The following is an 18,131-nucleotide window of genomic DNA, read 5'->3' on the forward strand; positions in this document are numbered from 1 at the left end:
AGCATTAATTTATCTACTGCTCATTTTTTGATATGGAAAGTGTTGACACTGCGCCTTCATGGGTCCTCAACAATACACCCGTGAAGTTTGAAGTCGATTGGTTGTGTTGTTGTTGAGAGAATTGAAATACAGACAGACGGACAAAGATTCATCCATTTATAGTTAGACTGCTGCTTTTCAGGCTGCTTCTCTTGTCTACATTTTCACAAAAGATTGATGGAAAACATACGCATTTTAATCCGGAGAGTGAGACTGTAACTCGCTATCTTCTTAGGAAATTTATGTATTTATTTATTTAATACGACATCTTACTCCCTTTCTTGATGGCAACAGCTGGTACCATCATTTCTATGAAGCCCCTCCTCCTCCTCCTCCTCTTCCTCCTGCACTGGTGGCACTAATCACCCCTCATACCGGGCTGCTTTGTTGTGAATACAGCAGCGGCGCCGTACTGCACGTACAACCAGAAGGTTATGAGGAGGTTATTTCGACTGACTGCGGTAGTCAGGAGCTCATTCACACTTAGAAAAACGCCATCCGGCTGCAACAGCGAGGTATCTCACCTGAGACCATAAAAAAGCAAAGGAGCGCAGTTTGCAGACTGGACGCGTTTTGCAGCCTGTCTTTTGTTTTCTCCAACTCTGCAACATCAAGGACGGAGGTCTCCGGGCGATAGGAGGATTCATGAGAAACGCTTTGAATAGGATACCGCTTCAGAATCACGGTAGGCCACGGTCAGAGTGATGAATTTACAGTTACAGGTAGCACCAGTAACCAACGGTGCAGAAATCAGAAAAGCTTTTATGGACGAAAAATCAAACGAATGAGATTAAATGAGAGAGTAGGCTCCAGCAAATGAGCTTAATGGAGAATTACCCAATAAACCTCTTAAATGTTGCAAAAAAGCCCTGTAATATAGTATTAGTGGTATGATATAATATAATCCTAGTATTGAGTGCACTAAAAGATGGTTCATCATTCTATTATGATAAATATATGTTATTTCGTTTGTTTGCCATGGAATTGACAAGCACTGTTCTATGTCAGAGCTCAAACTGGGACACTACTGTACTATAAAGAGCTGTATACGGGAATCCTAATATGTCCAGCTACCAACATCTGTTTGCAGGTTGTGAGGGGGTTCAGCCATGGACGCTGGCAGGCTGGAGCAGCAGGTGGCCAGTGTGGAGAGGGGCATCGCCTTCCTGAAGCATGAACACCTGGCCATGCTGACCGGCCTGCAGCTGGAGATCACACACCTGAAGAGGCGCTGTCATGGTCAGTCTACTGTTGACCTGCTCCTCTCCATCTCTCTATGTGTCTCTTAACCACTTGACTCCCTGTCTGTCTGTCCGTCACTCTCTCTTACTGTTTTTTTCTGTCTGTCTGCCCTGTTGTACATCTGCTGCTCCTCTCTGCAGAGCTAAGCTGTGAGCTGGACTCCAGGTTTCCTGACAGAAACACAGCAGGTAAGATATTACAACTCCTTGCTGATGGGGGGTAAAATGATATGTGCGGGGATGCTGAAATTTTATATCATAATTACTGTGAGGAAAGCACAAAGAGCTGAGCTGAAGAGGACGGGAAATCCACAAGAGCTACACAATAGAAAAGATACAATGATGAGCTGTTGAATATTTTGTTACATTTGTATGACTACAAACATTATTTCTGATTATATTTGATCATAATTAAACAGTGTAAGGTTCAGTCTGGGCTTTTATCATTATTTTTGTTCATAATATGGATACACTGGTTTGATACACCAGTACCCACACTGATACTGACTTTATGAAGTGATCTGCCATGACACAATCTATCCACATTAGATACAGTTTCTGTCTTTGTAAATGCCATTCAGTGGCTCTGCTATCAGTAACATTCATCCAGTCTCAACAGACAATTGACTTGGTTTTTGGTGCCACAGCATCCTAAGCATCATGTCACTGTACATAAAAATGATCAGCAAAGAGCACCACACAGTGAGATTTGAGTATCACAGATTTAAAATTTGAGTAAAGAGGTGACTGGTGCTCAGTATTGGCAGAAACCCTGAGTTGAGGTTTCAGAATCAGTGTTGGGAGATAAGTTGGATCAGTGCATCCTTAGTTTTGTGTGGCAGGATAGATAGATAGATAGATAGATAGATAGATAGATAGATAGATAGATAGATAGATAGATAGATAGATAGATAGATAGATGAAATGAAATGAAAAGTATAGACAAGCAGACCAAAGACTGATCTGAGGGGTGATTGGTAAGGTAGAAGGAGATGAGTTAAACAGCTCTTGTTACTGCATGTACAAATCAACTCTTTGTTTAACTAATAACTTTTGTGATATTTCTGTTTCGGTTAATTAAAAATTACAAGTCAATGCTGTCTGAGAAAATGGACAGCAGCCTTCGTGCAGTCATCCACCCAATGTGGATCTGACACCTGCCCTATGCGCTACTACCTTTTCTCCAAGACGAAGAAGAAGCTCAGTGGTCGCCATTTTGACAGTGATGGTGACATCATTACTGCTGTTGACCAATTTCTTAGACAGTAAACAGTTATCTGTATTTGTGTAATGTGCATACATACTGCAGTCCATACTGTTTGTGTTAATGTGTTTCTCAGAGGAGGAAGCGGAGCTGGCAGCACGTTGTGAGGCTGCAGAGCGTCTCCTAGAGGACCAGCAGTGCATGATGGTCACTGTGCGTGGGGAGCTGCGGGCCGGCCGGGCACGAACGTCAGCGCTGGGCAGGAGCCTGAGGGAGGAAGAGCGACGTTTCTTGGAAGAACTGAAACGCCGCAGCCACAAGATCACGCTGCTGAGTCGTGAGCTGCAACGCCAAAACGTCACCACCACGACCCTGTGCCACGAGCTCCACGCCGCACGCCTAAAACTGTTCCAGAAAAGGCAGAGCAGCCAGTCAGCTGCAGAGAGAGGCGAGGAGCCCAGAGGAAAGGATGAGGAGGAAGAAGAAGAGGAGGATGAGGATGAAGATGAGGAGGATGAAGATGATGAAGGGGAGGGCTCAGACTGGCTTCTGTCTCCACCCCCTCCGGCCTCCCCCAGCCAACCAGAGGCGAGGCACAGGAGGCGTGTCACCATGAGGGAGGAGAGGGTCAGAGCTTGCGTCCCACAGGAGAGAGTGACGGCGCCGCAGAGGCCGCACCCCATGCCCGACCCTGCCCTCTTCCTGGTGCCGCTTAGATACCGCCTCCTTCGCTTGAACCAGCCAATCAGAACACAGGAAGGAGACGGGATGGAGGATGAGTGGGAGGACATAGAGGACAGCAGGGTGCACAGGAGGGTGGACATGGGAGCGGGAGAGGGAGAAACCGCTCTGTGACGTAGACGGAGAGGTGACGTTGTCTTCCAGCAGGTCTCGGCCAACATCAGTCAACATCTGATGCGGTTATTCTAGAAAAAAAAAAGCCTAAGATGAGAGAGATGTAACCTTGTGATTGTCTGTAGATTTCAGGAAGTGAGTTAGATATTTAGAGTTAGTTGCACAAGAGTGTGTGATCGAACCTACACATAGACATATTAATGGAAACTGTCACATTGATGGTATGACATGCTAACTTTGAAAAAATGAGTGGGTCAGAGAAGTCTGAATAGTGGTCCTGTTTCATATGGATGCCTTTTGAGTTTAACACTGTCGATCACAGCTTTTGCCTGTAAGTAGTAGCCTTGCCTCTGGGTCTATGAACACTCACACCGTACTGTTCAAAGTGGCAACCTGCTTTCTCACTGCGGCAGCCGTACTCCAGGTTCAGAAAGTCACTCTAGAAGGCTTAGGGACATTTTGTATGATTTGCACTTTATTAAATTCATGCAATGTGCCTAGTAATGGCAGACCAGTATTTCTATTGTCATGTTGTCTGTTCTCAAGTTTTTAATGGGTCTTTTTCTCAGCAGACATTTTGACTTGTCACTGTAGAAAAAGCTCAGGTGTTACTGGAAATGCTAATGATGGCTCTGTCCTGTTTAGGTGTCCCAGTGAATAATGACGCTGAACCAGCATGAACAATACCAGGACTCAGAAACTGAAGCAGCTGAATGGAATTCAGCCATCATTCATTTTATTATTTGCACCTCTGATTTTCCTGCTGTGACGTGTCAAACCGTGTTCTGTGGGAAAAGGCCTCATGTAGTCAGTTATCAGTTAAAACTTTAGAGTTATTTCTCAAGTTGCTCTAGAGCTCAAACAATTTACTGGATTAATTGGTTAGTTGATCAACAGAAACATTGCATAGTTAAAACACTATAATGTAGTTGTAAGCAGTTTTAAGGACATTTTAATGTGTTTATGAATGTACAGTATTTGTTACCAATTATAACTTCTCCCATGAAGAAACATTTTCTATTATTACAGGTATGTTACTATTCTGCTATTTGTCACCTGGTTATACAGTAGTATCCAGTTATGGGTGCCCACAGGAGGAGTTAAAGTTGTTAACAAATACATTAATAAATACTTACATCTGCTTACAACTGTAGTGTACTATGAACTATTTTAGATGTCTATATACTGTTTATTAATGCCAAACAGAGGGACTAATGGTAAATTGTACCCACAGGCTTTCATGTCAGATCCTAGCACTGGGTGGCAGTACAACCTAACCTTTAACTGGGATTAAAATAGGTCAGATCTGTTGTAGGTGAAAAGAAAAAACTCATTAACTTGACTCTTTCATATGTTTATGCACCATACAGTGTTGACATAGTCATTACGCAAGCTTCCAGTTCAGATGGTAAGAGATTACATTTAAGTTACTGTATTATTACTATAATACTACCTAATGCTACAGCTGTGGCATTAAGTAGTACACAAACATCTGTATCACCCTATTTTTTATAGTTGGATGAATGAAAAATTAAAAGTGAAAGGGGGTGGAGAGTTCAGAGGACTGTCAGGAGGTATGCAGGAAGATTGTGATGACTCACAGTCTGACTGTCCTCCGTCTGCTGCTGAAATTTGGGAATCTGCTTTTTTTTTTTCTACTGCACAGATTTATTTGCAACGTGCCAACTGAATGAAACAGACATCTGTAGAGGTGAATTTTTAATTGTTCTTTCATTATTAATACTTATTATTAATGTGGACCACTAGTTTCTCGATAATCAAAAGTAGTGAGCTAAGATGAAAATTTTGATGATGCAGTGAAGAAATGAAACAGGGTGAAATTAAACTGATGAAAAAGCCAAATGAACAGGTAAATAAATTGGGGGAAAACCAAAGAAAACTGAAACAACTTTTCTGTAACATTTTCAAATCTGTTTTATGACTCTGATTCATTCATTGATTCATTTATTGACAGTTATGAGAAGATGTTGAGTCATTCAATGACCATTTTTCAAATTTAAGCACTAATACAAAACTACAATGTTACTCACATGTGGTAGTGTGACATACACCTGCAGCTCGTCTCCTAGCAAACGTCCCATTCTAGAATGTTCCCACAGTTGTCTTGGAAACCGTGCTCAGAATGTTAATGTCTCTCTGCAGCGCTGCTATGGCAACCAGAGAGCTGCGTTCCAGCTCATGCCCTAAAAGTGTGCAAAGAGACCGAATACTGGAGGCTTGTTTCCAGGACTTTGTGTGCTGTGTCATGCTTTGTGTCCTTTTCACAAAGGAGGGTTAAAAGAATATGAAGAGGTGCCAGCCCTCCTGCTGCTGCTATTTATACACCCTCTGCACGTGCTCACATTCAAGGTTGATAGAGAGTGCATGGGCCGGTCTGAACACAGGAAGTTACATCATGAACGGCAGGGAGGTTGCCCTCTTCTGGACTTGGATGGGTACTAAGTGTGTGAATGTGCATGTGTGTGACTAGAGGGCCTACTACAGGCTCTCTCACAGCTTCTCTCCAGCCATGAAGGGCAGACACACACACACATGCACTGGCACACAGTTTGTGTAACGTGGTTTCGCAGCAAGGACAGGGGAGCCTCCTGCTCTGGAGGAAAGCCTGGGAAAACTCGGCTCTCTGATTTCAGCAGGATGAACAGCAGAGGAATCTGGAGAAGATGACATAAGTCTCTCCTCTCTGCACTGCCAGGTAGGACCCATAGATTGATTATACTAATGTCATACTGATGCTGTTGTATTCTTCTGTTGTTTGAAGTATGTGCACATGTTTTCTGCTGCACTTGTGTGTCCTCATGAGCTTTAATAATGTGTGTTACTTTAATAAAACTCTAACTGTGGGCAAGAATATTCCAATTTTGTCTGTTTAGTCATTTACTGTATTGTATCTTTTCATCTTTTTTCCAGGCTCCCCACACATCCAACATCATTCCAGAGCTCATCTAAAGAGATCCAGTCTGTGACGTTTTTCCAGTCCTTTCCTCTGTAAGGTGACACCACTGCAGGAACACTTCGTAATCTTTCTGCCATCAGCTGTTGTCTAAGGCTCTTAGCTGCTTGTATTCACACAAATGGGACACACACATGTGACAGTGACAAAGCCTTTCACAGTTTATTCTTAGCAGCTTAATTCAGAGTGATCATGCATTTTGCTGCCCTCTCTTTAGATGAAAGTTTCAAGTCAGTTCCATTTCTGACTACACCCAGGAGAGGTTCGGGTGTAGTCAGAAGTGCTCTATTGCACCTGTTACCACAGTGACATCACAAGGTACTAACCACACCCTCGAGTACACTTGTACATCACTGCAACATGCTGAGATGTTAAACTACTGGAGGTCAGCAAAACAACATTTTATTTAATTCTGGCTTTTTTGAGGTTTTTTAATTATATCAGTTCCAATAACATTGTATTCCACAAATATTGCTGAGATCTGAAATTTAGTGCTGTTTGCACAACTCTTTTCCTTTAGTTGAATACATAGTGATCTGGCTTCTCCTGATACCTGCTCTCATACAAACTCCATGTCCTCAGTGTTTGTCTTACATCCCAAACTGCAGCCCATATGGGGAAGAATGCCAAAGAGACTGTTGGTCGGTCACAGTAGACTCAGTGGTTATCAGCTGCCTGGCAAGTGCTGCTGCTGCAGTTTGGTTGATAGTTAGACAGCTTTTACTGCCATGGCAGGTGGTAAGTTTTTACTCATTTACAGTACAAATAATACAGATAACATTAACACAGTTATCTCAGTAAGTTAGATGAAAAGAACTTCTTGATTTCATAAGTTAGCCAATAGCCTCATATTTTTGGAGGATATTGAAACATATTGCTTCATTTTCTGTAGACACCAGCATATCATGTTAGCGTCTCCTGCACTCCTGTTCCCTGTGGTCATACAGGTTGTAAACAATCCCCCAGGTTAGTCAAACGTATTTGAAATAGAAAACGTCTAACGGTAAAATTGCAACTCAAACTGTCTGTCATCCTTCACTACAGTTTACAGTTTGACATCCTGGTTCAGCTTTGACCTGTCATACTCACCTTAGTTTGGTTTTCCTGTGAAATGAGGGAGCATTTGCACACTCTCAATTGGGAAATGTTTGCTAATTTTGCTAAACTGTTGTCTTGTTTACAGCCTGTCTGACAGACTTACAGCTTGTGTTTGTTGCCCTGTTGGACTACTTGTTGGATTGCTAGTGTTATTTTAACCAATAGCACTGCTAAGTTTCTCTTAATAGCTTGAACCCCTGTTAACACTATGGTCTTTTGTCCCTTAGGGCTCCTGCACAGCTGTATTGGTGTTTTGTGAACTGAGGCACCATGGGAAACATAGTTCAATGCTGTCACACGCTGTCAAGCTACTTTATGTGTAAGGACACACCAGCCCGAGGCAGGGCGGAAAGATCCCCTCTGCTGTCCAGTGAGGAGAGTGAATGCGAGTCGCCGAGCTTGCCAGACGACCTGGAAGGCGACCTGTTGACTGTCTCCACCGGTGTGACAAACCCAGCCCTCGAACCAGAGCACTTCCTGTTTCCTGACATCATCCTAAGCAGCAACCTGGGAGGGGACATGACCCTGGTGGAGCCAATGGTGTGTCTGCTGGTGTCTGAGGAAGAAGAGGGAGGAGGTGAGGGCGTGAGGGTGGATGAGCCAGGAGATGAAGGACAGGAAAGGGACAACACGGGGAGAAACAGGGCGTTTTCTGAGGTTGAGACACAGACTGAAATGGAGACACAGATTGGTATGGGGGTACAGACTCAGACAGAGTCACAGGCAGAAGTTCAGACACAAACAGAAATGCTTGTGTGCAACAATCAGACTGTAAATACACTAACAAGCACTGGCGCTACAAAAGAGATGGCTGTGGATGTTGAGGAAGAACATGAAATACTGAAACAAGTGGATGTGCTCTTGGAGGTACAAACAGAAACATCACAAGAGAGACAATGTGAGAAACAAGATACAAGGACATTGGGCTCTGGAACTTGGTTGGATATGGAAGTTTTTGTGGAGTTAGAGGAGTCAGGGAAGGTGGAAAGACGGAGAGGGAAAAACAAGTTGGCCATCAGAGATACAGACAAGGAAGATGGATGGGAAAAACTGAAAGAGAATCACGTCACAGAACTAAATACTGAGCTGAAAGAGGAGTTAATCACTGATAAAGAAAGTGTCTTTGAGTTGCAACAAAAGACTTTTGCTACTCAGGAGAATCCAGACTTTGCCTGGACTGAGCACTGCAGTTTGCAGACACAGAAGGACGTGAAAAATAAAGAACGAAATATTCAGTCAGAGTCCACTTCAGTGATGCAGACTGAACACAAAGTAAACAACATGGATGAGGACACTGCTGAGAGGCTGAGAGAACGCAGCATCAACAACTCTGATATCATGGAGACCTTTGAACCCCGGGCACGACAGAGCAATCAGGATAATGCAAAAACAGGAATAAATCTGTCTGAGGATCAGACAGCAGATTGCCCGGTTTTACATGCAGAACATATTCAGTGCCAGGAAAACTTGGACCAACCAGAGAGGAAAGAGGGCGACAGAAAGACTGGTCTGCAGCATATTTGGGAGTTGGGGGCAGCTCTGCCACAGGTGGTGGAGGAGAACGGAGCTGAGATGAAGCAGATGACTTTGTTTTTAGTTGACAGACTGGCAGCACCACATGTCAAAGGTGTGTGGGCTATTATCATAAACTAATGTTATAGTTTGGTTTAATTTAAATGTGAAAAGAAAAAGGAAACTGGAAAAAGAAATTGGGTATTGCAATGAAAAATGTAAAAAGTAAAAGTATCCTCACATAGCCAGTTTTTATCCTCACACTTCTTCACACTTCTTTTGCACTGTTCAACAGCACCTCCAACTCTCACTGAGGAAACCCCCAAGGATAATCGCCTGGAGCAGTCTGATCCTGATAAAAGGGAACAACTTAGCATCCGTGACATAGTCGAGCTCCAAGAGACAGGCTTTATCGTCAGAATTCAACCTCCTGGAACAGAAAGTTTTGAGCTCCAGGTTCTGCTGTACTTCTGTCTTTATTTTCTCAAAAGAAACTTCACTGTATGTTCACTCCAATCCAACTCTCTGTCTCTCCTCTGCTCTCAGGTGTCAGGCCAGATGCTGGTGGCAGAGCTGCACCAGGTGCTGATGGATCACGAGATCACCTGCCACCGCACATGCTTCTCCCTCCAGCTGGGAGGCGCCACGCTTGACAGCCTCACTGAGCTACACTCCATCCAGGGCCTCCATGAGGGAGCGCTGATCAAGTTGGTGGAGGGTAAGTGCCTTATCCTTTTCTGCCTTCTTCATAAGTTGTCTTTTTCAGATAATTAAATGTGTAGTTCACATTGGAAAACAACATCGTCAGCATCTCACTTCAGTCCAGCTCTAATAGTATCACAGGAATGGAATTTTTAGTCTGAAAAATGTTAACCTTTCATTTGAACTGTCATTAACTTCGACAGGTGTCAGACACATGCTCTTTCTTTACGTCTCAAAACTTCTCAGGCTCAGATCATCAGGCTGTGTAAACGTGCTGAAAATAGCCAAATACCTAACCTCATCCAGGAAGGTTTACAGCATCATTTCTGACTCTGCACAACCCAATCACAGTAATCACCTACACCTATATATTTACCATATTGGATTGCATGACAAACTCCAAACATATTGGATTGCATGACAAAAACTGAATTTTTGTGGGCTACGTCTGAAAGAATGACTGATGATAACATGATGAGTTCTTGTCCACTTGAGTCACTTTAACTGCACCGTTTTCATCTTGTCTGTACATGACAGCAACAAGAAATATTGTCCATTCTTCATGCACTTTTGGAAGATTGAATTAAACACTTTATAAGCATTTCTTCTGATCTTATTGCAGATTCTTATTCAGTGCGTGATGCTCGTCTTCATCTCAGACATGTTTGTGATCTTCTGAGGAGCCTTGACCCTGCAGATTCATACAATGGAGTGAACGGCAGCTCATTGTCTTATCTCACCTTTTACACCAGAGGAGACAAAGGTAATGTTGGTCTCTCATGCCTCTGTACATCAGGCTTTCTCTCAGCATTTCTGTCAGTAATAACTCAACTCTTCCACCTCCATATTCATCCTTTTAGATAATGAAAACGTGGGAAAGAGGAGAGCTTCTGAAAAGGAGTATGTTGACTGCAGCCCTCCAGAGTACATCCTCCCTGGATGTAAGGACCGACCACTTACTCCACTGCAGCCCATCAGAGATGACTGGAAGGTGAGAGATTGGTGTAAATATGACTTGTTGAATACATAAAATTCAATAAAACGTGTGCTCATTTATAGGGAAACAACAGTTGAATTTTATGAAAGTATCATTACAGCCATTACAGTGCCTGCGGGTTCTGACCATGAGCAGCTGGAACCCTCCTCCAGGGAACAGGAAGATGCACGGGGACTTAATGTACCTCAACGTCCTGACTATGGAAGACAGAGAACTCAACATCACGTCCTCCACACGTGGTTTCTACCTCAACCAGTGCGTGTTAAACTGTTCAGCCATTGCAAGTCCGCTAATCCACGAGTTTTTAGCCAAGATAGCGTCAGTTAGTCAACACACCTATTGTCCAGACAGAAATATCATAACAGCTACTGGATGGATTAACGTGAATTTTACTTGCATACAATGAGGATCGTAGAAACTTGCCTGGATTCATCTTGTGCTACAGTTTATATGCTCCTTCTGCTCCAGGTCGACTGCCTTCAACTTCAACCCAAAACCTGCGGTTCCCAAAATCCTTTGCCACTCTCTAGTTGAGCTGCTGAGTCAAGTCAGTCCTGCTTTCAGGAAAAACTTCAGTGCCCTGCAGAAGAAGAGGTGAGCAACTGTCTGTGATCAAGTTGGAAAAATCATTCATTCATTGCTAATAGAAAAATGTTTTCTGTCACTTTCTGTCAACCAGAGTCCAGCAACACCCTTATGAGCGCTTTGCAGCACCTTTTCAGGTGTTCACTTGGACAGCCCCTCATGGAGACCACACCCTCGACTGTGTCAGAGTGGAGGAGACACACACGAGTCGCATGGGCCAGGACAAGCACACAGCCGGGCAGGTTGCAGACACAAATCAGGGGAAACAAGCTAAATTTGGAAATGCAGAGAAATATAAGATAGTGATGATGATGCTGATATTTAGGTTGTGTGTTGTGACCACAGAGTCGGGACTGGAATGAGGAACTGCAGGGATGTAGGGAGCTCCCCAGGAACTCCCTTCAGGATCGCCTGCACAGAGAGAGGAGCATATTCAAGGTCAGACCACAGATTTCCTGACATCTTTTTTACTGATGTCCACCCAGTTATCAGTCAGAGAAGCAGGCTTGTGACAGTGAGATCATCAGTTTACAGACCAAGAGTGTAGAACTCAAATGTATAAAACTTCCCCTTTCCTCCTCTATCCAGACCAGCAGTGACTTCGTTGCCGCTGCAACACGAGGTGCTGTGGCTGTAATCGATGGTAACGTTATGCCGTTAAACCCAGGCGAGGCCCCTCATATGCAGATGTTCATCTGGAACAACCTCTTCTTTAGCTTTGGCTTTGACATATCTGAGCACTACCGCCCACTAGGGGGCAACGCTGCTGCTCATGCTGCTGCCATTTGCGACTTGAGAGGAGTACAGGTAGAGATCCTGACAACCACACCTGCATGAGAAGTGACGAGTTTGGGATGTATTTACACTTTCATCTGCCCTGTTTAAAAGTATGTTTGTTCTGTCAGATTATTTGTCATAACACTCTCATGTTCTTGCCATCAATTCAAAAATACTTGATCTGCTCTACAGGCATATGCATCTGTCGACACAGAGGGGCTTCACACACTTGGGACCATTGTAGTGGATTACCGTGGAATCCGTGTTATCGCTCAGACAATTGTTCCTGGACTACTGGAGAAAAGTCAGGAGCAGAGTGTCATCTATGGCTCTAATGACTATGGATCAACTGTTTTTACTCACCCCAGGTAACACACACACTCACACAAATCAATAAAGTCTGAGGTCTTAGGTATTCTATTCATCTAAAAGTTCAAACACACAGTCCTAATGTGTGCTTTACCGCAGGTTTTTGGAGCTTCTGGATAAAACCTGTAAACCGCTCAGGATCCAGCGTCACCAGGTCCTCGACCAAAACAACATTCCAGTGGAGCTTTGCTCTGGCGTTGAGACCAAAGGCATCCTGGGTAATGACGGACGATCTTACATCTTGGATCTTCTCCGTACCTTCCCCCCTGATCTCAACTTCCAGTTCTCAGAGACAGAGGAGGCAAAGGATGTGCCAGAGGAGTGCCAGAGCTTTGGTTACCCACAACAACATCATCACAGCCTGGCCAGTCTGAGACCAGAGCTGATAGAGGCTTTTGTCCAGCACAGGTGTGGAAGGGGAGATGAACGTAACCACTATGTAACTATTAAGCCAGCAGGATGAACTGAGAGCTTGAAAAGAAGTATCTTATTCCTTTAACTTCGTGTTTTCTGTTGCAGGTATGAACTTTATGTCAAGATGGTGGCACAGGGGCTCAGTCAACTGGAAGAACAAAGTGAAGCCACAGAGCAGAATGAAGATCTGGTCTGTGAGCCAGGAACCAGAGACACAACCACAGCCGGTGCTGACATGGGTGAATAACATGAGCTAAATACAGTGAAATGATACAACATGTTGTTGTAATATTCTGAGCACTTTTCATCCTTGTTGGCTTAAAAGTAAAGGTTGAAGGTTCATTCCTACTGGTGGAGTGTAGCTAAGTACATTTGCTCAGGCACTGTGCTCAGGTACAGGTTTGAAATATTTTACTTTTTCTCTTTTTACCCCATTACATTTTCTTGACAGTTTAGATGCATTGTTACAGATTAAGCTACCCAACAGTGTTAAAACTCAAAATGATAGAAAGAGGTGAGCATTGGTTAGTGGAGTTTTGCAATGCCAATAAATAATACATTCATATTTTACTTTTGCAGAATTTCAGAGAAGAGATTTGATCGTGAAAGCTTGTAAGGCTGTTGGATCAGTGAGTGATTCTTGCTTTGACATCCGCTTCAATCCTGATATTTGCTCTCCAGGTACTGACTACACACACAAACACACACAATCATATATTTAAAGTTTCAAAAAAAAAAAAAAAATCAGTCTAAGACTGAACTGTGTGTCTTGGCTGCAGGTGTTCGTTTCTCCCCTGAGTTTGCTGAGGAGGTTCAGAAGCAGAGGAAGTTGTTATGGGATGCAGCTGCTTTTCTGCTGTCCAATCAGATTCCAGCAGTGGTGAGTTGTGTGTGTTCAGTCTGTCATGTGCATGAAATTTAAGATGTGTGATGCTGCTGCTGCTGATGATGTGTCTGTGTGTGTGGTAGCTGAGGGACTGTCTCGACCACACAGCACTGCCGATGGATGGAGTGACCCTGACCTCAGTGCTACATCAGCATGGTGTGAATGTACGATACTTGGGCGCCCTGCTGAGGGAGCTGCACAGGGTGGAGGAGAGAGAGAGACTCAGCCACATAAAGGTAATCATCTCAGCTACTGTTAAGTCAGTACAGCTGCTTTACTTTTATACTGATAGGATGTCCATTACATGAATTTAATCTCATTCTTTATGTAATAAAGGATTGAGTAAGATACAAATACAGTATTTAAATAGACAGATATACTGTACCTATTATTATTATTATTATTTTTAATTGTAACATATTTAATCAGGTAGTTTCAGCGAGATTAAGATCTCTTTTGTACAGAATAAGAAATATAGTAGAAAGGAGATATGACCCAACAACACACAGCTTTAAGGCTTCAAACTCTTAACTCACGGTTCACATACAATATTTCTTCCAGAGCTCTCAGTTGCATCTCACCTCCTTCAACAGTGGATAGTTTTTTTTTGGCAGTCATGGAGATTGAAGAAATATAAATAAATATTTTATCTGAAAATATAATTAAAACAAACCTCATATTTCATATTTTATTTCAGAGTCACTTTTGAAAATATGGCAAATAACTAATTAGAATTTGAAATATCAGCCCACTCATTTTAAATATTCAATATCCTGAGGTGATTGTGATCAGCCATCATTTCCACTCTGGTGATGTATAATTTGTCTGTATGTATAATTTATTAGTCTGGTGATGTATAACAGATGTGCCTTCAAAAATTGTGCAAGCTTAATGAGATGAGCTATGATTAGCTTTTTAAAGCCTCATAATTGTATCTGCTTCAGGGTAATGCGGTGTTAGACTAACTAAAATATTTTTCACTCATATCATAGGAAACCCAGTAACAGTCATGACTGGTTCAAGTAAATGTGAGAGGGACAAAAGATGGTCATTACCAAGAGCTCCACACAAATGCCTTCACTAAAAGAAGTATAATTATATGTCATATATATATTTAGCACTTTTCTTTGCACAGTTACAACACATTTATCTTTGTTATAAGAAAAGGAAATTAGATACTGTGATGAAACTATTCATCAACATAAAACCAGATAAATGGCACAAAAATTAGATATAAAACAGCATTATATTGTCCTGGAGACATAAAATTATTTGTTGGTGTGCTTTTAGCTGTAGACCCAGAAAATACAGAAGTAGCTGTGCAGTTTCTAAATGCTGATTTCCGCAATTCAGGGGGAATGACAGCAAATCCTATTGATGCCCATGATTATACGTCTAGACTTAAGAACAGCAAGAAGGTCTTTTTCTGCTGACATTGTACATATGGGCTTAGCAAGTCAGAGATATAGCTTGGAGCTAATCCATTTTGCACTTTGTGAGTGATTAATAGAATTTTCTTGAAGCAATGGGAAGCCACTGAATGGATGCTAAAATTGTGGAAATGTGTTTGCTTTACATGGTTCCAGTTTTATTTTAGAGTAATGGCAAACAGAAGTGGTTTGATTTTAAAGATGCTTCTCAACTGACTGAATAATCCCTTGTTCTTGGTTTTCTTAGTTAATATCTGAATGAAAAATAACTTCCTGGCAGGTGGTTTGTTATTGATTAGCACAGAGTTTTTCATTAATTTTGACTGTTGCTGGGTGAGGCAATTATCTCTGTCTTATTATTCTTCAGGTGGAGTAAATTACAAGACATCCAACACTTAATATCATAAAAGCAGTCCTCTAGGTCAAACAAACTACAAGAATCTGTAGAAGATATAATTGTGTATCATCTGCATAAACTGAGAAAATAATCTACCCTTGAGGTACACCACAACAAAAATGTTTTGTAGACAGGAAAGTAAAACTACAAAGTTCAACTTAAAATGCCTGTTAAAGATATAGAACTTGAACTAGTCAAGAAAAACCTGAATAGTCCAAAACAATTTTAATATGTCCAATAAACTTAGAAAATAAGAAGAAAAGAAATGCAGTCTGCGGGCTGCTACTTCATCTTTCCATCTCAATCTTAGACAAAGTTAGGATCAAAGTTCTTGGTCAAGAGCTTAAATTATTTCTAGTCATTGTTTTACATATATAATAGAACAGAAAACAACGTTATTGTTTGTTCACAAAATTGTCTTTAGCTCACCAGAACATAAAAGCAGCAGCACAAGAGCATGTAAAATCTAGAACAAATGTGGTAACAAACCAATCAAATGGGAAAAAAAACCTTAAGTATAAACTACTCTGCAGTACTCTAGTAAAGATAAATAAAATACTTAGAGCAAAGCATAAAAAACATAACATGAAATACTGTGGAACAATGCTGATTGCACTTTCTCTAAAGGATGCTGAAGTCTTCCTGATAAAATAACCAATCAAATGTTCCTTCACAGAGAATTTGTATCAGTGAAGTCATCATCAGAAGTGCAAAACACATCTTCAGGACCTATCTACAGGTGACATGCTCAAATAATGTAAACACTAAAATGTTAAGACGTAACATTTTACAATCTAGCAATCATTTTCCAACTTTAATATGTATCTTATTTTCTCCCAGGATGTGGAACCTGCAGCTTTCTCTGCTGCCGTCAGTCACTTCTTAAACTGCCTCTTGAGTTCCTCCACCTGTGTCCTGGACTCCTGCTCAGATGAGCTGCTCTCTCGTCGCAGGAGCCGACGTCGACGGAGCCACGGGAGTCGTGTCCCCTTGTTGACAGATAGCATGTGGGCTAGACTGACCCCCAGTGAGCTATGGGGCAGGATCAGGACTGAGGCTGGAGATTATTACCACTACACGATCGACAGGTAAGTTTGTGTGTGTGTGTGTGTGTGTGTCCGTGTATATGTGTGTGAATGGACGTGCAATGGGATTTCGCACTTTTCATCCTCTCTTTGTTCAGTGAAAATATAGATGAAGTAATAGAAAAGCACGACCTTCAGAGGATCTCCCTACTGAGAGAGATTGCCATCAAGACCGGCATCCAGGTCAGACATCTAACATGCTTTAATAAAATTGACTGGATTCTATCCATCTTAAGGCTGCATGGGGAAAGCTGTAGTTGAAAGCACCATTAAAAATCATACCTGAAGCTGCAGCAGATAAAGGTTGCCACTAGTACTGCTTTATTTGATCAAGGCAGGAAATTTTCTTGGCTCAAACAAAGCGAATAGACCAAAAAGAAAAATACAAAATGTTCTTCTGAACAGCAAGTTCTCTTTTGATAAAAAGCCAGGCTCACAGTGCAAAAGGTGTTTTTTCCACCATTTTCACTCCCTCCAGAGGCCAGGATGAGATTTAGGTCTGAGGTAATCTTTTTTGCTACGTCTCTGTCTTGTCAATCTCACAGATAGAAAAAATGTATGTTTATATTTGATACGTGAGGGCTGACGTTATACTGCTGAAGTCCATCAAGCCCTTAAAAACTGTGGCACCAAAGTGCAAAGTTATCAAGAGCAGCTTTTAAATACAGCTCTCCCCCTTGTTCCTTTTCTCTGTATTTAGGTACAACTGAGAGAGTACGTGTTTGAGTCTCGACATAGGCCAGTGTTTGGTGAGGAGGATGTCGTCAACATGTTCCCTGTGGTCAAACATCTCAAACCTACAGCAACAGATGCCACGCAGCTTTTGCAACAAGCACAGGTGGCAGTGCAGCAGGGTGAGAGACACAGTGCACAAGTGCAAACACTCACACATGCAGAAATACCAGTATGAGTGTGTAAAAGATCATGGTGGCCTCTGGGTGCTAGAAGTGGCTGAGCCTTAACTGGAAGGTCCGTTCAGCCTGTATCACCTGATATCCCCATAACTTATATTGGAATTACATCAGCTAATAACCCTTTCACTGTACATACAGCATGGACATATGAGCACTGTATAAAGATAAACTTAAAAATGTGAATGTATCCTTCATGATGTTATGTTGTGAACCATCAGTGGGTCATTCAAATAGACTCTTCTTATGCACATATAACATGACTCCCCTTGACGTTTGTCCATTCTGTCTTTTAACTGATAATACTAAAAAGATTTAGTGGGTGAGAGCCTCCTTCTGGATTCAGCATACTTCACGAGAAGAAGAGATATCATTAATCTCTGTACATGTGATGCTCATCGCTGGTGTTTTATGTTTGCTTCTAGGGCTTCTTAAAGATGGCTATGAATTGATTAGCCAGGCTCTGACTCTATTCAGCAGTGTATGCGGAGTCCTGCATGAGGATGTGTGCGTCTGTCTGCGTCTCCTGGGACGGCTCAGCTACATCTTGGGGGAATATGCGGATGTAAATGTGCATTACAATTCATTTCATGACCTTTCATCTGGCCTGGTTACAGACCTCTGAATCATCACCCACATATCAAGTTATATTGTA

At 42.2% G+C, this 18,131-nt stretch overlaps 2 protein-coding genes across 2 annotated transcripts in view; both read left to right on the top strand.

Moving 5' to 3' along the window:
* The first annotated feature begins 47 nt into the window (after positions 1–47).
* LOC108893301 (coiled-coil domain-containing protein 92) lies at positions 48–3,856 on the top strand. Its single transcript, XM_018691216.2, has 4 exons — positions 48–724; positions 1,130–1,278; positions 1,422–1,469; positions 2,621–3,856. The coding sequence occupies exons 2-4, from the start codon at positions 1,149–1,151 to the stop codon at positions 3,337–3,339; spliced, it is 897 nt and encodes a 298-aa protein (XP_018546732.1). The 5' UTR covers positions 48–724; positions 1,130–1,148; the 3' UTR covers positions 3,340–3,856.
* A 2,108-nt stretch (positions 3,857–5,964) lies between these two features.
* The window catches only part of LOC108893295 (lissencephaly-1 homolog B), a 29,629-nt gene continuing 17,462 nt past the window's right edge, over positions 5,965–18,131 (top strand). The window contains exons 1-23 of the mRNA XM_018691202.2: positions 5,965–6,055; positions 6,271–6,348; positions 7,639–9,038; positions 9,219–9,379; positions 9,470–9,641; positions 10,248–10,388; positions 10,486–10,616; positions 10,723–10,877; positions 11,091–11,216; positions 11,302–11,449; positions 11,553–11,645; positions 11,796–12,014; positions 12,177–12,352; positions 12,453–12,761; positions 12,873–13,006; positions 13,347–13,448; positions 13,547–13,647; positions 13,737–13,889; positions 16,157–16,219; positions 16,321–16,568; positions 16,664–16,748; positions 17,266–17,419; positions 17,902–18,041. Of these exons, the coding sequence (XP_018546718.1) occupies positions 7,682–9,038; positions 9,219–9,379; positions 9,470–9,641; positions 10,248–10,388; positions 10,486–10,616; positions 10,723–10,877; positions 11,091–11,216; positions 11,302–11,449; positions 11,553–11,645; positions 11,796–12,014; positions 12,177–12,352; positions 12,453–12,761; positions 12,873–13,006; positions 13,347–13,448; positions 13,547–13,647; positions 13,737–13,889; positions 16,157–16,219; positions 16,321–16,568; positions 16,664–16,748; positions 17,266–17,419; positions 17,902–18,041 (4,368 nt within the window). The 5' untranslated portion in view covers positions 5,965–6,055; positions 6,271–6,348; positions 7,639–7,681. The remainder of the gene's footprint in view (positions 6,056–6,270; positions 6,349–7,638; positions 9,039–9,218; positions 9,380–9,469; positions 9,642–10,247; positions 10,389–10,485; positions 10,617–10,722; positions 10,878–11,090; positions 11,217–11,301; positions 11,450–11,552; positions 11,646–11,795; positions 12,015–12,176; positions 12,353–12,452; positions 12,762–12,872; positions 13,007–13,346; positions 13,449–13,546; positions 13,648–13,736; positions 13,890–16,156; positions 16,220–16,320; positions 16,569–16,663; positions 16,749–17,265; positions 17,420–17,901; positions 18,042–18,131) is intronic.

This window comes from Lates calcarifer, linkage group LG20, assembly GCF_001640805.2.
Source record: "Lates calcarifer isolate ASB-BC8 linkage group LG20, TLL_Latcal_v3, whole genome shotgun sequence".
In the NCBI taxonomy this organism is placed as follows: Eukaryota; Metazoa; Chordata; class Actinopteri; family Centropomidae; genus Lates; species Lates calcarifer.

Coding starts and splice junctions, on each gene's coding strand:
- LOC108893301 (XM_018691216.2), top strand. CDS start 1,149: ATGGACGCTGGCAGGCTGGAGCAGCAGGTGGCCAGTGTGGAGAGGGGC. Junction 1,279..1,421: donor CCTGAAGAGGCGCTGTCATG/GTCAGTCTACTG, acceptor TCCTCTCTGCAG/AGCTAAGCTGTGAGCTGGAC. Junction 1,470..2,620: donor TCCTGACAGAAACACAGCAG/GTAAGATATTAC, acceptor TGTGTTTCTCAG/AGGAGGAAGCGGAGCTGGCA.